Source organism: Poromitra crassiceps, assembly GCF_964638095.1.
Source record: "Poromitra crassiceps genome assembly, chromosome: 5".
Lineage (NCBI taxonomy): Eukaryota > Metazoa > Chordata > Actinopteri > Beryciformes > Melamphaidae > Poromitra > Poromitra crassiceps.
Genome location: NC_139642.1, coordinates 43,376,793 through 43,397,830, shown reverse-complemented (window position 1 = coordinate 43,397,830; position 21,038 = coordinate 43,376,793). Strand labels below are relative to the sequence as shown.

The 21,038-nt window shown below is 42.3% G+C and overlaps 1 protein-coding gene across 1 annotated transcript; it reads left to right on the top strand.

Annotated features, from left to right (window-relative positions):
• The first annotated feature begins 1,338 nt into the window (after positions 1-1,338).
• LOC310777471 (uncharacterized protein) lies at positions 1,339-12,576 on the top strand. The gene is made up of 8 exons (XM_083637808.1): positions 1,339-1,478; positions 2,304-2,693; positions 4,297-4,435; positions 9,755-9,864; positions 10,576-10,756; positions 11,642-11,725; positions 11,836-11,931; positions 12,024-12,576. Exons 1-8 carry the CDS (start codon positions 1,444-1,446, stop codon positions 12,324-12,326), a joined length of 1,338 nt encoding a protein of 445 aa, XP_083493934.1. The 5' UTR covers positions 1,339-1,443; the 3' UTR covers positions 12,327-12,576.
• Positions 12,577-21,038: the final 8,462 nt, after the last annotated feature.

The following is a 21,038-nucleotide window of genomic DNA, read 5'->3' as shown; positions in this document are numbered from 1 at the left end:
TCTCATTGAAACTCAAGCTCATGGCTGGAGTTTTCAATGAAGAAAGCTAACCAGCCATTTTAGAGAAGCTTGATGACAAATGCAAAATTATTTTTCCACCATAACATGCAACTTTTGATGAAAAATAACTCAAACTAGAATTAAAAGATGTCAAGGTATTCCTTTATGTATTAAATATTTCTGGATATTTATATACTCACAGATTTGCAAATAAAACCGTTTAGGAGCTGGACATGATACTGTGCATAATCTGGTAATATTGGTAATGGCCTTACTCCACTGTGTTAACCTGTTTCACCTATGGAAAAGTATTGCAAGAAGGCTACATAAATAACTATTTGTCCTTAATAACATGGTACTTAATGACACTATGGTACTAAGGTACACTTGTACTTCTTTCTTGTTAGTTTTCTTGTTAGACACTTAAAAGTACATCCTGAATGGGATAGATTTTCATTCAGGTAGGCCTACTTGCACTGTATTGTGTGTACTTAGAAGTTAACACTTTTCCATTGTAGAAAACTCATTAATACACTTGAATAAGGCCATTGTAAAGTGTTTTTGTTACTAGCACTTGCCCAGAGGTGCACCGCATCTCCAGCACCCTGACAGGAAAAACATCCACCCATTATTTATATTGGTCTATGACAATAGACTTGTACAATGTAAAATATAGCTGGAATATTACGATAATTTCCTTGTGTACAGTTAATTGCCATTATTGTTGCAAGTGATTTGTTTCTGTTGTCCATGTGCTGAGAAATTAAATTATTTTATATGCATACACAATGTTTTCTGTTCACCTTATGCCACATTAATGTGTAAGGTTTTCTGTCTGTGCAGGTAATTGTGTCCTGGTTTGTCTGGATATGATTATTGCACCTGCAGCTCAGAATACAAGAATTGTAGCTGAACCTTCCAACTGTAATAGCTTCATAATATTCTAGTTATAGACAGTATTAAGCTTAATTACTTATGGCTATTATTAGTGATTAAAAATGTGCTCTCTTCAATTTGGGCCGTTCTCCACTCTGTAACAGGCTCTTTGTCATGTTGTAAGCTACTGTATATAAAGCTCAGTGTTTGTGCCTGATAGTGATTCATAGTGATTGTTGAAAGGGGCGGGACTGGCTGGGTGGAGCAGGGCCGGTCCTTCACACATACATCAGTGATCAGTGTGTTTAACACATTCCTTCCTGAAAGGGATAAAAGAGAAGAAAAGAAACAAACACCTAGATAAATTAATCATGTAGCAGAACTGGTTGGACTGGCCCGTCTTGACTGTTGTACTAACTAACGTGGCTGTGACAGTTTGAGCCAGCATGTGTGTGTCTCGGCAGCTCCCATGCCTGGACTGACCACCGCCTGCCCTGACGGCGGACAGGGGAGAGGAGCGGCCTGGGACTGGGCCTGTAAATTAATGGATGGAGTGAAGCAAGGAGGATGGGGAGAGAGACAAGCTGCCAACCACCACACAGGTACAGTACTGTACATTACCCCCTGTATGTCATTCAACTGCTCTCTGATCTGCTTCAGTGTTGGAGTGGCAGGCCTCTGATTACCTGAGATGAAATTGTGGCCAGAGGGAGAAGTCTGGCTCAGATCCCTAGGATATACGTTTGTTATTAGGCAGATATCTGTCACCATGTCTGTGTTAATGCTTCATGTATGTCTTTACTGTTTACCACACAGGATGTGTAGAATATCACTCGCAGTGATGGATACTACAGTAAACACCTGGTTTGAGGGTTAAAGGAAAGAAGCCCCTCCATATCTATCATCTCACTCATCAGACCTATAGCCTACACATCTACCTTCAACCAATACTATCCTGAAATTGCACTTATAGTGTGCTGTAATTTGAGCACTTGTGGCTGAAATCACAGAATGAATTCATGTGCCTCAAACTGTGTTTTAGCTCAGTTTCTCTTTCATTTTTCACAACTATTTCTAACTCGTATTATTTTTCACTGTCACTGTCATCTGGCAGTAGTAGAGGATATGGGACACATTAACATGTATTTGAATAAATAGTAGAGTAGAGTAAAACGTCAGAAATCTGACTTCAATTTTAGAATTCTGACTTCATTCCCAGAATCGTAGAAATTTGACTTCATTCTCAGGATTCTGAGTTTTATCTCTGAGAAGTGTTCCAAATGTGCCCCCTTCTTCCATACTCTCTCTTCCATACTCTCTCTTACCCCTTCTTTATTGATTGATTGATTGATTGATTGATTGATTGATTGATTGATTGATTGATTGATTGATTGATTGATTGATTGATGATTTATTTATCCCTACAGGCCAAGCCAGCCACCTGCTGATGTCCAGTCCCAGCGCAGGTCTTGGTCCCAGACTCTGAGGGCAGGAAACCCCTGGCGAGGCTGGTTCACTGTAGCTCTAGTGGGCATAGTGTGGTCTGTTTGCCAGATGGAGGCGCCGCTGCACCCCTCTCTCTGCCTGGCGGAAGTGTGCTGGAGGCTCCTGCTGATCTGTACATTGGTCGGCCTGGGAGGCTGTGTCCATGCCTGGAAGCTGGGAGGCTGTGCCCATGCCTTGAAGCTGAGAAGCTGCATCCATGCACTGAAGTGCTGCCTGTGTGACTGTGTGACTTTGCTTGGATTCAAGGGGGAGAGTCCTCAGAGGATGCAGCGAGAGGTTTTGACAGAACACACCGATAACCAGTATTCATGGTGAGACATGAATCATTTCACAAACAATCACACCTCATAAGTTCTTTGTTTGACATTATATTTGGGCTCCCCCTTTTTGTTATAGTCCACAGTAGGAGAGAAAAGAAAAGGAGAGCGAGAGGGGATGACATGTTTATCAAAGGTCCTAGGACAGATTATTTGAACCTGGGATGTTCTGAGCATATATGGTGTTCGCCTTACCCAAATGGGACACTAGGTGCCGTACACCTCATAACTTAAAATAGCATACCCGAGACTATTTCCAAAATACATCCATCCATTTAGCTGGAAAACTAAATCATTGCCTGCAGTTCATCACTTATCCTGTCTGAAGCACTCAGGGAAACAGCATCAAAAGGGAGACGGAGGCCACACATGAGCCATTTACAACATCAACTCTCAGGACTTGATGCTCTTAGCAGATGTGGGCTCCTTTTCCATTCTGATGGTGTTTTGGACTGAATGCTTTCCAGCCAACACACCCACAGCTTTGCCTTAGTCAACACAGGGGCAGTATCAACGGTTTTCCTTCAGAAGTTCATAAAACATAGAGGATCACATCTGTAAAAGCATTGTCATTTTGTCATTGAAGCGCTTAGGGTAACCACTCTTGTTTGACCATTTTGAAGTTTCATGAAAAGTAAATCAACACTAAACCACAGTGTAGAAAACTAAAAGCAGGTGTTTGACATCATCTGTCAATGGCAAAATACCAGCTTGGCATCACTGTTTGGGGTGTGGCCAGACCTTTCAGCCCATAGAGAGCAGTGCAGCAGCGGGTTTCTGGTCCATGTGTGACTTAGTATTGTTTTAGTACTACAAGGTTTTATACAGTAAAGCGATCCGCGCTGTCAATCATAGGTTTCACGACAACAACACTCCCTTGAGTTATTTTCTCCTCAGTGATCCTGTGACAGGAGTTTAGCTCAGTAGGTGAAATGTCTGCCTCTCATGTGGAAAGTTGTGAGTTCAAATCCAGGCGTATCCTTTCTGTAGTCATTAGTTGTCAAGAATGGAAAAGTCAATAAAAGGTAGAATGATGACATTTCATCAAAGTTAGTAGGACAGATTTGAACCTGGGATGTTGTGAGCATAATGGTGTTCGCCTTGGCCAACTGGAAATTGTAATATCGATATCGTGATATTGCGTAGGTGTTGCCTTTTCCTGGTTTTAAAGGCTGCATTACAGTAAAGTGATGTAATATTCTGAAAGTACCAGACTGTTCTAGCTGTTCTATTATTTGCCTTTACCCAATTAGTCATTATATCCACAATTTCCACATTACTGATTATTTATGAAAAATCACAGTGTAAATATTTTATGAAAGCACCAATTGTCATCCCTACGACATTTGTTGCAATATCGATATTGAGGTCATTGTGATATTTCATTTTGTCCATATTGCCTGCAGCCCTAAATATCGCATGTGGTTTTGACTTTCAACTGAACATTTAGTCCTCTTCGTAGAAAATATCGGGATATCTGGTATTGCCATTCAGCCAAAAAACAACAACTGAGATATGACTTTTTTGTCCATATCGCCCAGCCCTACTCTCAGTCCAGGCCACTTCTGTCCTCACCGTAGTCTCCTTCTTGGTGCAGGTTCCCCGCAGTGAGGCCCCCGGGCCCCCGCATCCCGCTGGCCCTCGCCCTGACCGACAGCCTGCTGCTCTGTGTGCTGCACGAGCCGCTGCCCCACCCCAGCCTACTCCACATCCAGGTTCTGCTCTCCAGGCTGGAGGTGAGAGGGAAGAAACCACCACAGAGAAACTAGATACATCATGCACGCACATGCGCACGCACATGCACACACACACACACACACACACGCATGCATGCACGCACGCACGCGCACACACACATGCGCACGCATGCACGCGCACACACACACACACACACACACACACACACACACACACAATCAGCAGCTTCCAGCAATGTGCGTCATCTCTGTGTTTCTTTCTCTCCGTGTCCCATGTGTGCAGTCTTTGTAGCATTACAGAGATCAGACCTTGCTCTTGGCCATGCACAGCTCATTAAGACAGTGGTTCTCAGCATGGTGGCTCAGTGGTTAGCGCTGCTGCCTCACAGCAAGAAGGTCCCTGGCTCGAACCCTGGTCCATCCCATGTCCTTTCTGTGTGGAGCTTACATGTTCTCCCTGTGTCAGGATGGGGTTTCTCCCACCATCATGTATAATGACTGCTTTGATCCTGATAAAAACTTTCTCAACTCAAGAAGAACCCAAGGTCCATGCAATTACTACAACGAAGAAGAGTTTAATTCATTCTACAAGAGTCTACTAGACCAAGGGCAAAAAAATATTTTTTCATCTTTTCACCTAAACATACGCAGTTTACCAAAAAATTATGACCATCTAACCCAATACCTGTTGACATTACATCATACCTTCTCAGTGATTGCTCTATCAGAAACATGGCTCAATGATGAGTCAGCATCTTTTTATTCATTACCTCAATATAATGTGGTGCATTCATGTAGAAAAAACAAAAGAGGTGGCGGTGTTTCTATTTTTGTTGACAGTAATTTTCAGTTCATTGAGAGGAAAGACCTCAGTAATAGTTTTGATATCATCGAGGTTGAATCACTTTTCATAGAAATACCAAGCTTTAGCACTTTTGGTGGGAGAAGTCTTGTAATTGGTTGTATTTATCGGCCACCTCATACTGATGTTGGCATATTTAATGATGTTTTGTCTTCTACTGTAGAGTTGATCAATAACAAGGGAAAGGCATGCCTTCTTCTTGGAGACTTCAACATTGATCTTCTTAAAAATGAATCTAATTTATCATCTGAGTTCCTGAATATCCTTTATGCAGCTTATCTTTACCCTCTCATCTGCAAACCAACTAGGATAACCAATACATCTGCAACTTTGATTGACAACATATTTACAAATTACTTTGAGCATACAATCAACTCTGGGTTATTGTTGACTGACATTTCTGATCATTTTCCAATATTTAATTTTTTTTTAAACAAAACCAGTCCTCAAGAACATCCTGATGTGAGTATGAATTGTCGTAAGTTTACCAAGAGAAATGAGGCCTCGTTTAAAGCCTTGATGGATGAGGTTTCATGGGAAGAGGTGTTTAATCAACATGATGCAGAATTGGCATACCTCACTTTCATGAATATATTTACATCTTGTTTTGAAAAATGCTTTCCACTTGTTCACAGGAAATGTAAGTCCAAAAGATCTAAGCCCTGGATCACTCCAGGTCTACAAAAAGCCTCCATTATAAAAAATAAATTATATAAAACAAGTATTGTTAGCCCTACTCCATTTAACATTGGTTTCTACAAAAAATATAAGAATCACTTCACTAAATTGCTGCATACTGCAAAAAAAAACTTTTTTTCAGCCAAATTTGAACAATCACGTAATGATATAAAGACGACATGGAATCTCATTAATGAATTGTTGAACAAGAAAAAGGCCTCCACACCTATTCCATCTCTATTAACTGATGGTGTGAGACATTTTAGTAATCCTGCTGATATTTCAAACGGCTTTAATGATTTTTTTGTAAATGTTGGTCCCTCTTTGGCAAGAAATATAAATAATACAAATGATTCCCTGTTTGAAAATTTCAGGGAGCAGTATCCTAGCATAAGTATGTTTGACCCTCCTACCTCTATAGAAGTGCATGACACTATACTGGAATTGAAAGACTCCTCTGCAGGGCACGATGAAATAAAATCTAGTCTTGTAAAGAAAGTAATTTACTCAATTGTCGAGCCCCTCACCCATGTTTTAACCTTATCACTCAAAACAGGGGTTATACCAAGTGACCTTAAAGTAGCTAAAGTTATACCGCTCTTCAAAACAGGTGATTCTAGCATATTAACAAATTATCGGCCCATATCTGTTTTACCCTGTTTTTCTAAAGTTCTTGAGAAACTAGTATATTCAAGGATTAAAAAACATATGGATGAGAGCAACATACTGTATAGCCATCAATACGGTTTTCGGAAAAAAATGTCAACAGAAATGGCTCTTTTGCAGCTTGTTCATAACATCTCTACAGCATTAGATAATAAAAGATTTTCCCTCTGTATATTTTTAGACTTGTCAAAGGCTTTTGACACTGTCGATCATAATATCCTTATTACAAAATTACAAAAATATGGCTTTCAAGATGTTGCTCTAAAATGGTTGCATGATTATATGGACAGACAACAGTATGTATCTATTAATAAGCATAATTCTAATAGAGCTAAGCTACTTTGTGGAGTACCTCAGGGCTCCATCCTTGGACCTCTCTTGTTTTTGATTTACATAAATGACCTTCCTAAGGTCTGTAAACATGTAATGCCTCTTTTATTTGCTGATGACACTTGTCTTGTTGGTTCAAATAAAAATTTCAGCACACTGATTCGAGAAGCAAATGAAGAGCTGTCATCTATTTCTAAATGGTTTCGAAAGAACAAACTCTCCCTCAACATAAATAAATCAAATTTTATTATATTTTGCAATAAAAATAAAAAGTACATAAAAGAACAAGCTAAAATATTCATAGACAACATTGAATTAACTCAGGTTCCATACATCAAGTTCTTAGGTGTCTTAGTAGATGAAAGATTATCATGGAAATACCATGTTGAACTTGTCTGTAAAAAGACTATGAAGTCAATTGGTATCTTAAGTAGAGTTCGTTCTTTCATCAACAATTCTTGTCTTTTAATTTTTTATTACAGCTTAATTTATCCTTATATTATGTATTGTAATACTGTGTGGGCAGCCACTTGTCCCACGTATCTCAATAGGATCTTCTTAATCCAAAAGAAATTTTTAAGAGTGATTAGTTTTGCTAATAGATGTGACTCATCTGCTCCTCTTTTCAGTAAATACAAACTTTTGTCAATTTATAATGTTAACATATATCAGACTTGTGTATTCATGTATAAATATGTACACCTATCGCATGATTTACCTATTGTTTTTCAGAATTTTTTTAAAGTTTCTTCAGACATACATTCATATTCCACAAGACACTCTAAGGACTTTCATCTTCCATTTTGTCGGACTTCCCTTAACCAATACTCATTGAAATACAGAGGACCATCTCTTTGGAACAATTTACTTCCATCACTAAAAACAATACTTACATTATCATCATTCAAGAAACATCTGAAAAGGACCCTACTGTAATTTTATTTAATTTGTTGTGTTTCTTAACTTAACTAACTTGTTGTATAATTTCCTTGCTAATTCTAGATTTTGTTAATTTTATTGTTTAGTCTATAAACCATACTATTATGTAATATTTTTTCTGTTCTTTCTTTCGTTCTTTCTTTTTATTTGTTTTCCTTTTTTAAATATATCTGTTGAATTTGCTATGGGGGAGGTACCTTTATAAGCCATTTTTGGCTTCCAACCTCTCCTGCACAATAAGCAATTTTTTTTAAATGATTTCTGTATGTTATGTATTTGTGTGCAAATAAACATAAACATAAATAAACATAAACATAAACATAAACATCAAACACATGTATCATAGGGTTAATACTCCTAACATCCTAATAACATCTAGGCTTGTGGACCCCAGGAAGAATAGCTGCTGCAATGCTGTAGCTAATGGTGATCCTAATAAAACTTAAACTTCTACTGAAGACACAAATTAGACCATCGACCCCTATATAGGGGGGGTGTATATATATAAATTTTGTCGCAGGATCCCCCATCTGATAGGATTTTTGCTTTTAGATCTTTTATTACATGTTTATTCATTGTGTTACTTTGTGTTACATACGGATGGAATTATAGTGAAAATAAATTATTCCCCTTTTTGCTGGGGACCTCCTGGAAGCCCTTCAAGGAACCCTGGGGGTCCCTGGACCCCACTTTGAGACCCCACTGCATTAGTATTCTCGCCCGGAGCACCTAACACTTCAATGAGCCGCTGTCATCTGCACTCTGAACTCACCACACAGGTGCAGGACAGACATTCTTAAAGATCCCCCCCGGCATGTTTTAAAGTGATAGTCCACATTTTTTAAAGTCTAGCCCTATTTGCTACTTACCAAAGATGATGTTGATTGGTAGAGTTCTTTCTCAGCACAACCCATCCTGTTCCTCATAGTAACTCTGGGAAGTTGGGCAAAAACGAAGCAAAGGTCACTGGGGTCACGGTCCTATATGTACAAGCTGACTGAGGATCGCTAAAATTTCATCCACACTGCACACAAAGTAAATTTCAGTGAGATTCAGTCAGCTTCTACATACAGGAGCGTGACCACAAGTGACCTTTGCTTCGTTTTTGCACAACTTCCCAGAGCTACTATGAGGAACAGGGTGGATTGTGCTGAGAAAGAACTCTACCAATCAACATCATCTTTGGTAAGTAGCAAATAGGGCTAGACTTTAAAACATGTGAACTATCCCTTTAAGATACATTATAAAATACTCTACTTTTGCATACTAATTTGTGGGCTTTACCCACAAAAAAGTTAAAATTTCTTGTTAAAATCCTTAAAATGACATTGAGTCCTTCTCCCTTTTCCAGAGTCTATGAATATGCAAATATATTTCATTGCAAAAGTTTTACAGCTGGACACAAGATGTCTCCTACTTCACTGTAAAGTCCATTCTCAGTGTACTGTATAATACTGTATACAGTATGTGCTCTGGAGACTGTAAGCAGGGATTGGCTTCCAAACTAATTGTGATGTCACAAATCATGCTCATAGGCCCAACCTGTAAAATCAGAATTTCAATGGTAGAGAAATGTACCTTTAATGTGTCCTCTCCGTCTTCCGTTTCTGTTCTTTATGTCATTTATCTTCCTTGTCACGTTTCTTGTCACCATGCAGTTTGTTGTCCAGTTCTCTTGTGTTGAGGTTCATAATTATTTCCTTGTTTCCCTTGAGGTGAGATGGTTTCACAAATCCTTGTTTTTGTTTTTGCAGAATTTATATTTTCCCCTCTGTATGTTTTTGTATAGACGTGCATTTTCCACATGGGTAGCCCTACTGGGAATCGAACCCCCAACCCAGAACCACAAAACTCAGGCCTGATTCCCTCTCTTCTCTCCACAGGCGGTGTCACACACACTTGGGAGATCTGATATGGGCTCAGAGGCGGATGTAGACGGAGACTCCATACTGACAGACAAGGTGGAGCTCCTTAGCACCTACCTGCAGCAGAGGTGAGGCTCAACCAGGTGGTGGATAAAGTACTAGAATGACCTACTCAGATAGAAGTAGCCTACAATTACTCTGCTGATATTTTACTTAAGTAGCAGTAAACGTAGCCTACTGGTGTATGCATCTATTGAAGTAAAAGTAAGAACCAGCTAATTAAAAATGTACTCAGAGTAAAAGTTACGGAGTTAATTTTTAGACAACAGGACGTTAGCAGTGATGTTTTCCATGTGATTCTAAAAGGATGAGAAGACAGAGACAGAGTAACTATACTCTTTTAACTGGAAATGTGGAAAATATAAAGTGAGAATCCAAGTTTACTCTCCTCCTTTGCTGACTGATTGTCCACTGTTCTCCACAATTTGTCAGTTTCTTGGAAAGCCAAAAGGTCTGTCCTCTGGAATGGATATGAGGACAGACTTTGTGGCTTAAAATGTAGCGAAGTACAATAGTACAATACTTCAACAAAAACACACTAAAACAAAAAATAAAAACTGACTGACTTAAAAAATATATATATATTGTGCACTAATTTCTAGCGTGCTCAACCTTTGAGCAATTGTGTGCCGTGGAATGTGCTGTATAGTGAGATTATAAAGCTGCAGTAAATGTAATTAGTTAGTTCAACTCTTGGGTTCCAACACTGTATACACCAGCTGCTCTGTGGGAGATGAACACATTAACAGGACACACCGTGCTTCTCTCCTCTCTGACAGGACGGGGTCACTGCGTGGACTGGTCGGGTCACAGGGGGAGCTGGAGGCAGGTGTGCGGGACATGCTGGAGGGCCTGGATGGTCTCTGGGTTCGGCTGGAGGAGCTGCACACCGGCGTCACGCTCACCAAGGAGGGCGGCCCAGGCCACAGAGACCTGGACACCGCCCAGACAGAGGCAGAGGTGAGGGGGGGGGGGGGGGGGGGGGGGTCTGTCTCCTGCAGGGGTGGTGGTATACTTTGGGATTTGTCTTTATTAGCTTCTATTTTGATATTGTGTTCAATTGTTGCTGTTTCAATTTTTTTAGTTGCCACTTGAGGCTAGCTCCAAAAAGGAGTCAATCCCTATCCACCCCCATGTTAATGCCCGAGTTTACAGCAGCAATACAGACTGGATAATTCAAAAACAAAAAACAAAACGGTTTTGGTCTCTGGCTAAATTCACCTTTCGTGTCAACTGTACAGGGGCTAATTTTTTACATCACCCGTATAGAATAAAATAGGCAATAAAGAAAGACTATATGATTTGGGCATGATTGACGGATCGCCTGTCCAGTGATCGTGCAGCTCAGGGGCCGTAGCTAGCGACAGGAAGGTTGTAGAGAGTCAGGGTTCGAGGGGTGGGTAGGGGGAGTGGCTAGGAGGGTGTGGATGGTGGGGTGGTCAAGGAAGGGGACAGGTGCTTTGGGAAAGGGGCTGCAACTAGGGATAGGAAGGTCTTAGAGAGTCAGGATTTGAGGGGTGGGTAGTGGGAGTGTTTAGGGGGGTGTGGGGGGTGGGAGGAGTGTGTGGTGAGAGAAGGGGGAGGGTCTAGGGAAAAGGGGCCATAGCTAGGGATAGGCAGGTTGTAGAGAGTCAGGTTGCAAGGGGTGGGTAGGGGGAATGGCTAGGGGGATGTGGGTTAGGTTAGTTTTTATTTTTATTTTTTATAACTATAAACTATTATAGTTTAGTTTACTATAATAATCTTGGTCTGTGCTGGTGAATATACATTGTCACGCAGCTGCCAAAATAAAGGCAATATGTGCCTTCACGTGCTGTTTATAATACTTGTGTGTGTTGGGGACAGACTTTGTTTCCAGTCCTGGGTCGCTACAGGAGCAAGCTTCAGGTGTGCCAGTCTCACCTGAGGGATAGCACACAGTTCCTGCAGGTGAGGTTCAGCAAAAACCCCTCTAACTAAACACACCTCTGCTGTTTCCTACTGTCTGCAATCGGCTCTGTTTGGACTGACCCAGAAAGCCCCTCTGCTCTGTTTCACAGGAGCTAGCCTGGAGTCACACACATATAAGCCACAGTGTTAGCAGCACCGGCGAGTCAGTCTGGCCCGAGCTGTTGCTCCAGTCCAACATTGAGCAGGTACAGCGCCCTCCGCCCGGTAGACAAACAGCACAATGTTGTTCATGGGTTTAGAAACCCACCGCTACTCAAACTCTCTCTCTCCCTCGCAGTTTGACAAGGTGCAGGAGAGTTTCCTCTCCTTGGAACAACAGACCTCTACGTTCCAGGCCCACCTGGAGGGGCTTGGAGGGGGGACCCAGGAGGGACACGCGGGGCCCCGCTCCTTTCCCTCCGCGGCCCCTGGTTCCCGCTCAGCACAGCCAAATGATGCTTCATCACAGGACCCTGACATGTCCTCGGGGTCCATGTCTGCCTCACTGGAAACAGACGCCCCTCTCACACTGTGTGAGAGGTCGGCCCTGCAGTTCTCCACCACTTTTGGACGCCTTCATAGATCCGGAAGGAGGAAGTGAACTTTGGGGTGGATTTCAGAAGACTACATGGTGTGTGCAACAGAGATTGTGTCAATTGAAAGGCAAATTATTTAGGGACGGTATTTTCAAATGTTGATCATTTGACAGTTGTCTATAAATTGATTATTTATTGCTTTTTATGATTTTGTGTATCGGCTTGCTGTATTTTAGACAGATCCAACACTCCACTTTTTTAACCTGTGCATCCTGTAAGTTCTTTCATGTCAAAGATAAAGATTGTCTCACAAGAGCTCAAGAGTCAGGACAAGAACACCTTTACTTTTTCAAACACAAGGGGGCACACTTTCACCAGTTATTACCAGTAATAGACTTGTATGGCAGGATCTATTCAACAAATTATGCCATCGCACCATACAGTCATTTTAGATATCTGTCTGCAGTGGCTGACCATGGCCCAGACCTTTTCCATTCAATCAACTTTATAGGAGGAAAGAATAAGACAAGCCCTTCAAACACATGGCCCATAAATGTGTTCCTTCAGGATCTGTTACAAGTCTGAAGAGCCTGAATAATCTCATAATAATGTCTGTGTTGAATGTTAGTCTTTATTCTCATCCAGATGCATGTTTCAGGTATTTTGCGGTTTCAGAGTAAAGTGATTACTTAATTCAATGACCAACTTCTTTATACTTGAAGAGCATTATGAAATATTGGATATCCGGTCATGCATCTTTCATTATTCTGCTATTCGCTTTGAAGCCTTATCCAATGTCTGCTACGGGTGCTGTCTCCACCCCCCCCCCCCCCCCTTTTTTAACCAATGTTCTGAAAGTAAAAAAAAAAAAAGGACTCTTCCATGATTTTAATAAGATGGTCTATTCCTCCAAAGCCCTGAGGGAATAGGCTACAGGTTAAACAATCCCAGACTTTTTATTTTTAAACTTTCTCCATTCCGTCTCTCTCTATCAGACTGAATGGGCGCGATGACTTTGAGCCCTTCAAAGCAGGGATTTCAGGTTGAGGGCAGAGAGGGGGGGGGGGAGGTAGGAGGGGGCAGCGGAGGTCAATGCCGGAAGCGTTTCTGTTATTACTAAAAACTGAGCAGCCCTCTAGACCTTTTTGAAAGACATGGACGTCTTTGATCCAAATTCAATTACACTGCCTGCAGCCACCACGCCGAAAACCCGGCTCTCTCCACATTTCTGGACTGGAGTTTTTCTGACCGGGGCAAAGCAGCTTTCAGCTGAGGATCAACTTAGTCATGCCTACCGTTAGGTGCTAATTGTAGGGAGTGTGTATGCATGACATGGGTGCCACTGGGCCGTGGACTGGCCTGCTCATTGTGGATCCGGCATCTGTTTGATTCCCTCACACGGGGGCGGTGATTGGGCGAGGTGGGGCCGACCCCTGGGGGAGTTGGGATGAAAGGAATGTGAGCTGAGCACTGCAGGACCCGAGCTGTCACAACACCAAAGGCACAAACACACCATGGCTCAAACTGCCTGGACCCAGAGAGAGAGAGAGAGAGAGAGGGGGGATACAAAGACTATAGGGGAGGGAGGGATGCTGGGTATTCGCTTATTTGACGCAAGTGACAAGTGCTTTGGAAGTAAAAACTCTGTTTTGACATGTCACATGAATATGTAATATTTTCACTGAATCAATAATGAATGCATGGAATGTGCTTGGAGGCTTGCCTTAGGCTACAATAGCAATGACCACATATTCTTGTTTTCGGTCCAACAGTCAAGTAAAGAAAAAAGAAACAGTTTGTGCAATGATTTATCAGGTGTTTGTAAAAATTAGATTCCGTTAGATGTAAATCAGCAACATTGTGTCGAATATGAAGCAAGTGCTGCGTTACAAGCTAGTGGGCAACAACCCAGTAATGTCCAGATGAACTCATGCCCCGCATTGCTGGTATGTGATGTCATGGCCTTGGCCGTCTGCTGCCAGCAGAGGGACGGCATATGGCCGAGCAGAGGGGGCACTATCTGCTGAGAATGTAAGAGTGAGCGAATGAAATTACCACTGGCTTTGTTTAGCTACACTCAAAAGTTGATGACTGGCTTCCTCGCAGGCCGCTCCGGTCCTGCAGGACAGGCTATTTCAAAGCCAGCTCGAGTGTGTGTTGTTTCAGAAAATATGGTTCATGGCAGAGGTCAATCCCTCGCCTTATCCTGACAATTACTCACGATCAGGTTGCACATAGCACACATTTGAGCTGATCCCTCCTGTGATGGCACTGCCAGACGCTTTACAGTAGTGTGGACCCCCGCTGTCTGATATGACACTGGAGACCTTGTCAGAAAACATCAAGATTACGGATCTCTTAGGGAGACATACAGACATACAAGTTACATACAAACAACACACAACAATGTCCATAAGCACAAACCAAACATCAAAGGCACATACAACACGTGCAAACTTTGTGTGTGAACAAAGTATCAAACAGTATTGTCAACACAAAGGCAACAGCAACATAACATTCTTTAGCTATCAGGAACTGTGTTGTGTATAACATTTATGGGAAAATCTGAAACAGTATCTGAGCTCACGCCCCCCCCACCCCCCCGACACACACACACACACACACACTGTTATCATAAAGATGTAGGACCCAGATAATCTCTCATAACAGTGTTGATTTCCGAGCGATTAGCTTTGATCAGTGACCAACCCTATGGGATGGGATCACACCAGCTTAAAACGAATATGGGCCAGGGGCGTAAAGTGTGTGTGTGTGGGGTGGGGCAATGGCCCCTTCCCTGCTCCCTACCCCTCTACTTCCGGCCCCCTTTCACAGACCACACCCATCTTCAAACTCGGCCCTCATTGTGATCTCAATACACACCTGTAAAGTTTCGTGACTGCATCTTGCACAGTTTTGATGCTATCGCGTTCACAAAATCTGTCCACAGACAAACAGACAGATGTATAAACACCTGTTGTAATATTCTTGGTCGCAACAGGGTCTGTAAGCTGTAGTTCCCGCTAGAATAGGTGTCACCAGGACCATATTTTGCCATGATGACACACACGCACGCGCGCGCGCGCGCGCACGCACGCACCCCCCCCCCACACACACACACACACACACACACACACATACACACATATATATACACACACACACACACATAGCAGCGTAACTACCATATATGCAGGGAACGCGACTGCATCGGGGCTCGGCATGCTTGGGGCCCGGTCGCCCGGCTCGTGTGTGGCCGAGCGTCGGGTGTTTGGCCGAGCGTCGGCCGGGCCCCTGCTGTATATTGCAGCGCACTAGGTGAGTGCGCTTGTCAGCCTCTCTGGTGTTACACAGTTCCGGGGGGAATTGTGAAGTAGTGCCTGCCCGGTTTCAGAAACCCGGTTTTCGACGCCACAGGAGCTCCAGACGGCCGGCCCGGGGCTCGACTCCGCTGCACGCCAAGGTGGGGTGCAGGGTGCCGGGCTTGCAGCACCACTGCGGTGTGCTGCGCCATGGGCCCGGTTTGACGATCTTGCATCGGGCTGACAAATTACGCTGCTGCACACACACACACGCATGCATGCACGCACGCGCACGCACACACACACACACACACACACACACACACACACACACACACACACACACACACACACGACACACACACACACACACACACACACACACACACAATTTGAGTAAGATTTTATTTTATTTTTACCAGCCGCAACAGCGTCAGCTGGTAATCCCGGTATTGTTTTCACCTTGTGAGTGTGTGTGTGTGTGTGTGTGTGTGTGTGTGTGTGTGTGTGTCTGTCTGTGTGTGTGTGTGTGTGTGTGTGTGTGTGTGTGTGTGTGTGTGTGTGAGTGAGTGTGTGTGTGTGTGTGTGTGTGTGTGTGTGTGTGTGTGTGTGTGTGTGTGTGTGTGTGTGTGTGTGTGTGTGTGTGTGTGTGTGTGTGTGTGTGTGTGTTTGTAGCATCAAAACTGTGCATGATGCAGGTGTTGGGCCATGGTTATTATGGTACATTCATAAGTTTGTTTAGAATTAATGGAGACCCCCCATGGTACATTTTTTTGGTGTTCTTTTCATATTTCTTTGGGTATGTAAGCAGTATTGTGTGACTGAACAGAGCGCCTGTAATTTCAGTGCTTTTGGAGGAATATTACCAGGTTTAACCATTGACCAGTAGGCGGCAGCATGGCCGTAACTAGCTATGAGGACGGGGAGGTCCGGACCTCCCCTAATATATTAGCCTGCAAAAAAAAGGCCAGGCCAGGCCAGGCCACTCACTGAACAGCAGGCCAGGCGCCGCCTACTGGTTTACTAGTGGTTTTATTACTTTATTCAGGTTTAAAGTGGGTGCATCTCATTGTAATCATGCATGATGCCAATTGCCAAGCTCCCGAAGTCAGGTATGCAGGTGGCTATATGCATGGTTTCAGTTTCATGACCCAATAAGTAACAAAAAGAGGTGGTGTAAAGTTAAAAACAACATAATATATTTTATTTTATTTTTCAATCGTTCCTATCAGGAATAAATAAATGTCCCTCTGTATGTTTTTTTTATTATCGATGATGACTTTGTGTGTTGTGTACGGCTTGGGTTGTGTACCTGTGTTTGTAGGTGTCATTTTGATATGAATTTGGCTAAAACAGTTTGTGTTTGTTAGTTACAATTATGTTGACAGGAGAGCTGAGCAGGTGGTGACATGAAAGAGAATATACTGAATAATGACATCACAACAGTATAATCCTAATGTTGATTTAAAATGATATATTACTCTAAATATGGCTAAAAAAGGGGGGGGAAAAAACTCAAAATTTTTTCGCCGCCGAATCCGCCTCCCCTTGCTGGACCTCCCCTATTTCGGAACCCTGGTTACGGCCCTGGGCGGCAGTAGCTACGCAGGGAGGTATTTCACATGCGCTCGCGCTGTAAGCTTTCATTGAAGAAGAAAGCTCACGGTAGCGCTGTTCATGAACGTTAAAACAATATTCCATATCTTTTCAGGTGAGCTATGGTAATGGGCCAGGTTGTCAAATGCTGTTTGTAACTTTATGTGAATTCGTCAGTATGTTGAATGTTGTGTAATGTTAGTTAATTGTTTGTTAGTTTAGTATGCACTCGGAAAACTAGCCTAGCATGTTTAGCTACTGTTTGCTAGCACACGGGTAATCTAACGTTAGCATTACAAAGAGTATGTTTGAGCTTTTGTTATTTTAATCTGTTATGGTTTCGCTAATGTTAGAGATAATTCATTAATATAAAAGATGGTGCTTCGTTTGTTATATTCCATGTCTTTTCAGACAAATCTTTATTAAAATATGTGCACCTGGATCTGGCCTCAGGCTCCATCATTCAAGTGTGCAACACAGTCACGAAACTTTACAGATGCAATGCAGGCTGAGTTTGAATATGGGCATGATCTGAGCAAGGACCTCCCCCCTACACACACACACACACACACACACACACACACACACACACACACACACACACACACACACACACACACACACACACACACACATTGGCCCCCACCACATACATTTTAAGTCACGGGCGTCGTGGCTGGTGTTATCCCATCGCAAGATGGTGTCTTGTTTATCTTTATTTTGAGTGCACTCAGGAACTTTGTGCTGGCTTGTTTGTATACGCTGAATTTAAGACTTTGTAAATTGCAGACAGTACAAAAAAGTCAAGAGCTCATGGTGAATCACAAACCACATGAATGGCTGCTATTAAAGGGCTGGACACAGATAACTGAGGGCCATGCTACTTCTAACCAGAGGCTGTTGGAAAGGGATGGGACAGCTGCACACTGAGACACAACATCAAAACACCAGCCACAGATGTATGCAATTAGGAACATGGTAGACATTTGGGGAGCAAAGGTCCATAAACTCGCAACTTATTATGGTTGATCTAACATGGCCAGAGGGAAGCCTAAACTCAACAACATTAACAGGCTTTTAGTTGGGTTGAAACTTTCCACCATCCAGCGTTTAACTCAAATGTCATAGTCTTAAATCCTCCTGATATCTGTCTCACAACCTCCATTTCTCAGGTTTCAATTCTGCCACTAAATCATTATCCTCCCATTTAGTATGTGTGTGTGTGTGAGTGAGTGAGTGTGTGTGTGTGAGTGGGACAAACGTTGTGGCCTGGGGGCGGGTTCGAGCGGCAGGCTCAACGTGTTTCCAATCATTAGGAAAATGCTTAGCTTCCTGTTTGTGTCAATATTTTCTTATTTTGTTTTCCCAGAAAGTGGCTAGAATAATGCAACGTGACCCCGGTGCCCCGTGCTTCCTGCTCATCACGTGCACGCCTCTGCCTGATCATCACGTGCACTCCTCTGCCTGTCCACTGCTCTCCTGACTCTGCAGGACCCAGAGGTAGGAACCTGTCATGACCCGTCACAGGCTGAGAGGAGAGGTGGCTCACAACGGGATGGCTTCTCCAAAGGTCACGGCCTGCAGCCAGTGATACCAATGGGGAACAGCTGTGGGGCAGCGGTGGAATGTAACTAAGTGCATTTACTCAAGTACTGTACTTAGGTATAATTTAGAGGTATTACTGGTACTTTATGTGAATATTTCCACTACCTTGTATTTCTGAGAGAATTGTATTTTGTACTCCACTACATTTATTTGACCATTTTAAGCCACTAGTAACTTTGCAGATTTTTATTATTAATACAAATTATAGATCAACTAATAAATTATGAGATATTTGTTTATAGCTACTCAGCAGTATATGAAGTAATTACAATTCCATCTTCAGTAAGATTTTGCATGCAGGACTTTTACAGTTTTACACTGTGGTACTGCTACTTTTATTTAAAGATCTGACTTCTTCCACCACTGCTGTGGGGTCATGATCAGCTCACACTCTTTTCGCATACTTTATTTAATATTTTAGTTCTAACATTTTGTCCAGTTATCTGTTCAACAGAGTATTTATCTCTGATTAACAACCCTCATTATTAATTCAGTGGAGGAAACTCTATGGAATTACATACTATTGCATCACAATGTGTGGTTATAACTGAAGAATTTAGTCGCAAAATGAGTTATCCACCATTTGGAAAATAAAATAGGAATCTCTATTAATTATATTTGAAGTTATATCTTAAGTCAAGATCTCTTCTTTCTAAATATTTTTTTCTCAGGGTGTTATCTCTGTGTCATTTTGAAATATTTCACAAATCACATTTTCTTAGATGTTCAACATTTTGGAAGGTTTCAATGTCCACCGCACCACCTGTTGCCTATAAGGTCGTGATTCTCAACCCTTCTCATATCAAAGACCCTATTTGTCCACATTAGAGCCACGGACAACCATTTGATGACATTTGGTCTCTCTGAGAATATTGTTTATTGTTAGATATGATTTTTGAACCACGGTCTGTCTCAAAGCATTTCTCTACCACACAATTTGATCATTAGGGCCACAGGGATATATCATCTGTCAATATTATGTGACTCTGACTATTGCACCTGCTGCTTGATATTTAGGGAAGTTGGTGATCAACACATTTCGCACAGCTCTGGTTAAGATGCAACAGGCTCTCAACCCAACTGTGATCCCAGCCTGGCTCGCACTCTCTCCTCTCACCTCTGGCTGGCTTAGTTTAGCTTGCCTCTTTAGTCCCTCGATGAGGCCCTCTCCTCTCACCTCTTCCTGGCTTAGCTTAGCTTGCCTCTTTAGTCCCTCTATGAGGCACTCTCTCCTCTCACCTCTGGCTGGCTTATCTTAGTGTAACCCTGTAGAGAATTGGGTTCATAACGTTGTTTTATTTATTATTTTTATTATTATTATTTTCTGATTATTAGAACTGTGCTTCATGTTATTCTTTTCAGATTTTGGTTTATTTAGCCTACTTATAATAGTGTCACCCAAGTCACTGTGTAGACTGGGTTTACAGTCATGTCATGACATGTCAGTCATCCTGTCCAGATCGAGTTTTAGAGGCTGACCTAGGTAATGCAGCCTTCTGATAGAGTGGAACAATTACAGGATACGCCCCTAGCTGCTGCCGCGGTGACGACACACCCCCTCAGATCAGAGCACAGCCAAACATGCCAGAGAGAAAACATCAAAGCGAACAAGTTATCTCGGTCAGAAAACGAGTGAATTAAATCAAAATGAACGTCATTGAAATCTACACTTCGAGTGTACCATCACAGGGCACTTGTGTAAGCAGAAGCGTTGGATTGACGACAGTGTATGGGAGGTTGAGTTACTTTTCAAGACCGTCTTGGTGAGTTAGTTGTTGTGCTAAGTCAATAATAGCAGGCCGCAGCACGAAGTGCTACATGCTACTTTGAAATTATATAATGATTTTCATTGTCAATCTGTGAGCTTGACGGCATTGTTTGCTGCTGTGATGTTCAGATCAGAGAGGGGAACAGAAGACCTGTGTGCCAGGAGTTATAGGCAACTTTTGGCGAGCTTGGTGAGTTGCAGTAAATGAGATGTGCTAAGTGGCTACTTGCTAACAATAAGGGTGGCTAATAGTGATGTCCGCATGGCGCATGTAGCCTACAGCCAAAACAAGGTTTCAGTCCATCTTTCCAATGTGACGTGTGACACTACTGTAATGTTAATGTGAAGCAACATGTTTTATTCTGATAAAATGATTAAGAATACGTTAGCTCATTATTTTGTTTTGATGCTTTATTTCTTTATTTTTGTACTTTGATGTTAAAAGATAATTTATTGTGTGCATTTGAAGTGCAATTGAACAAGAATGTGAAAAACACATGATAATG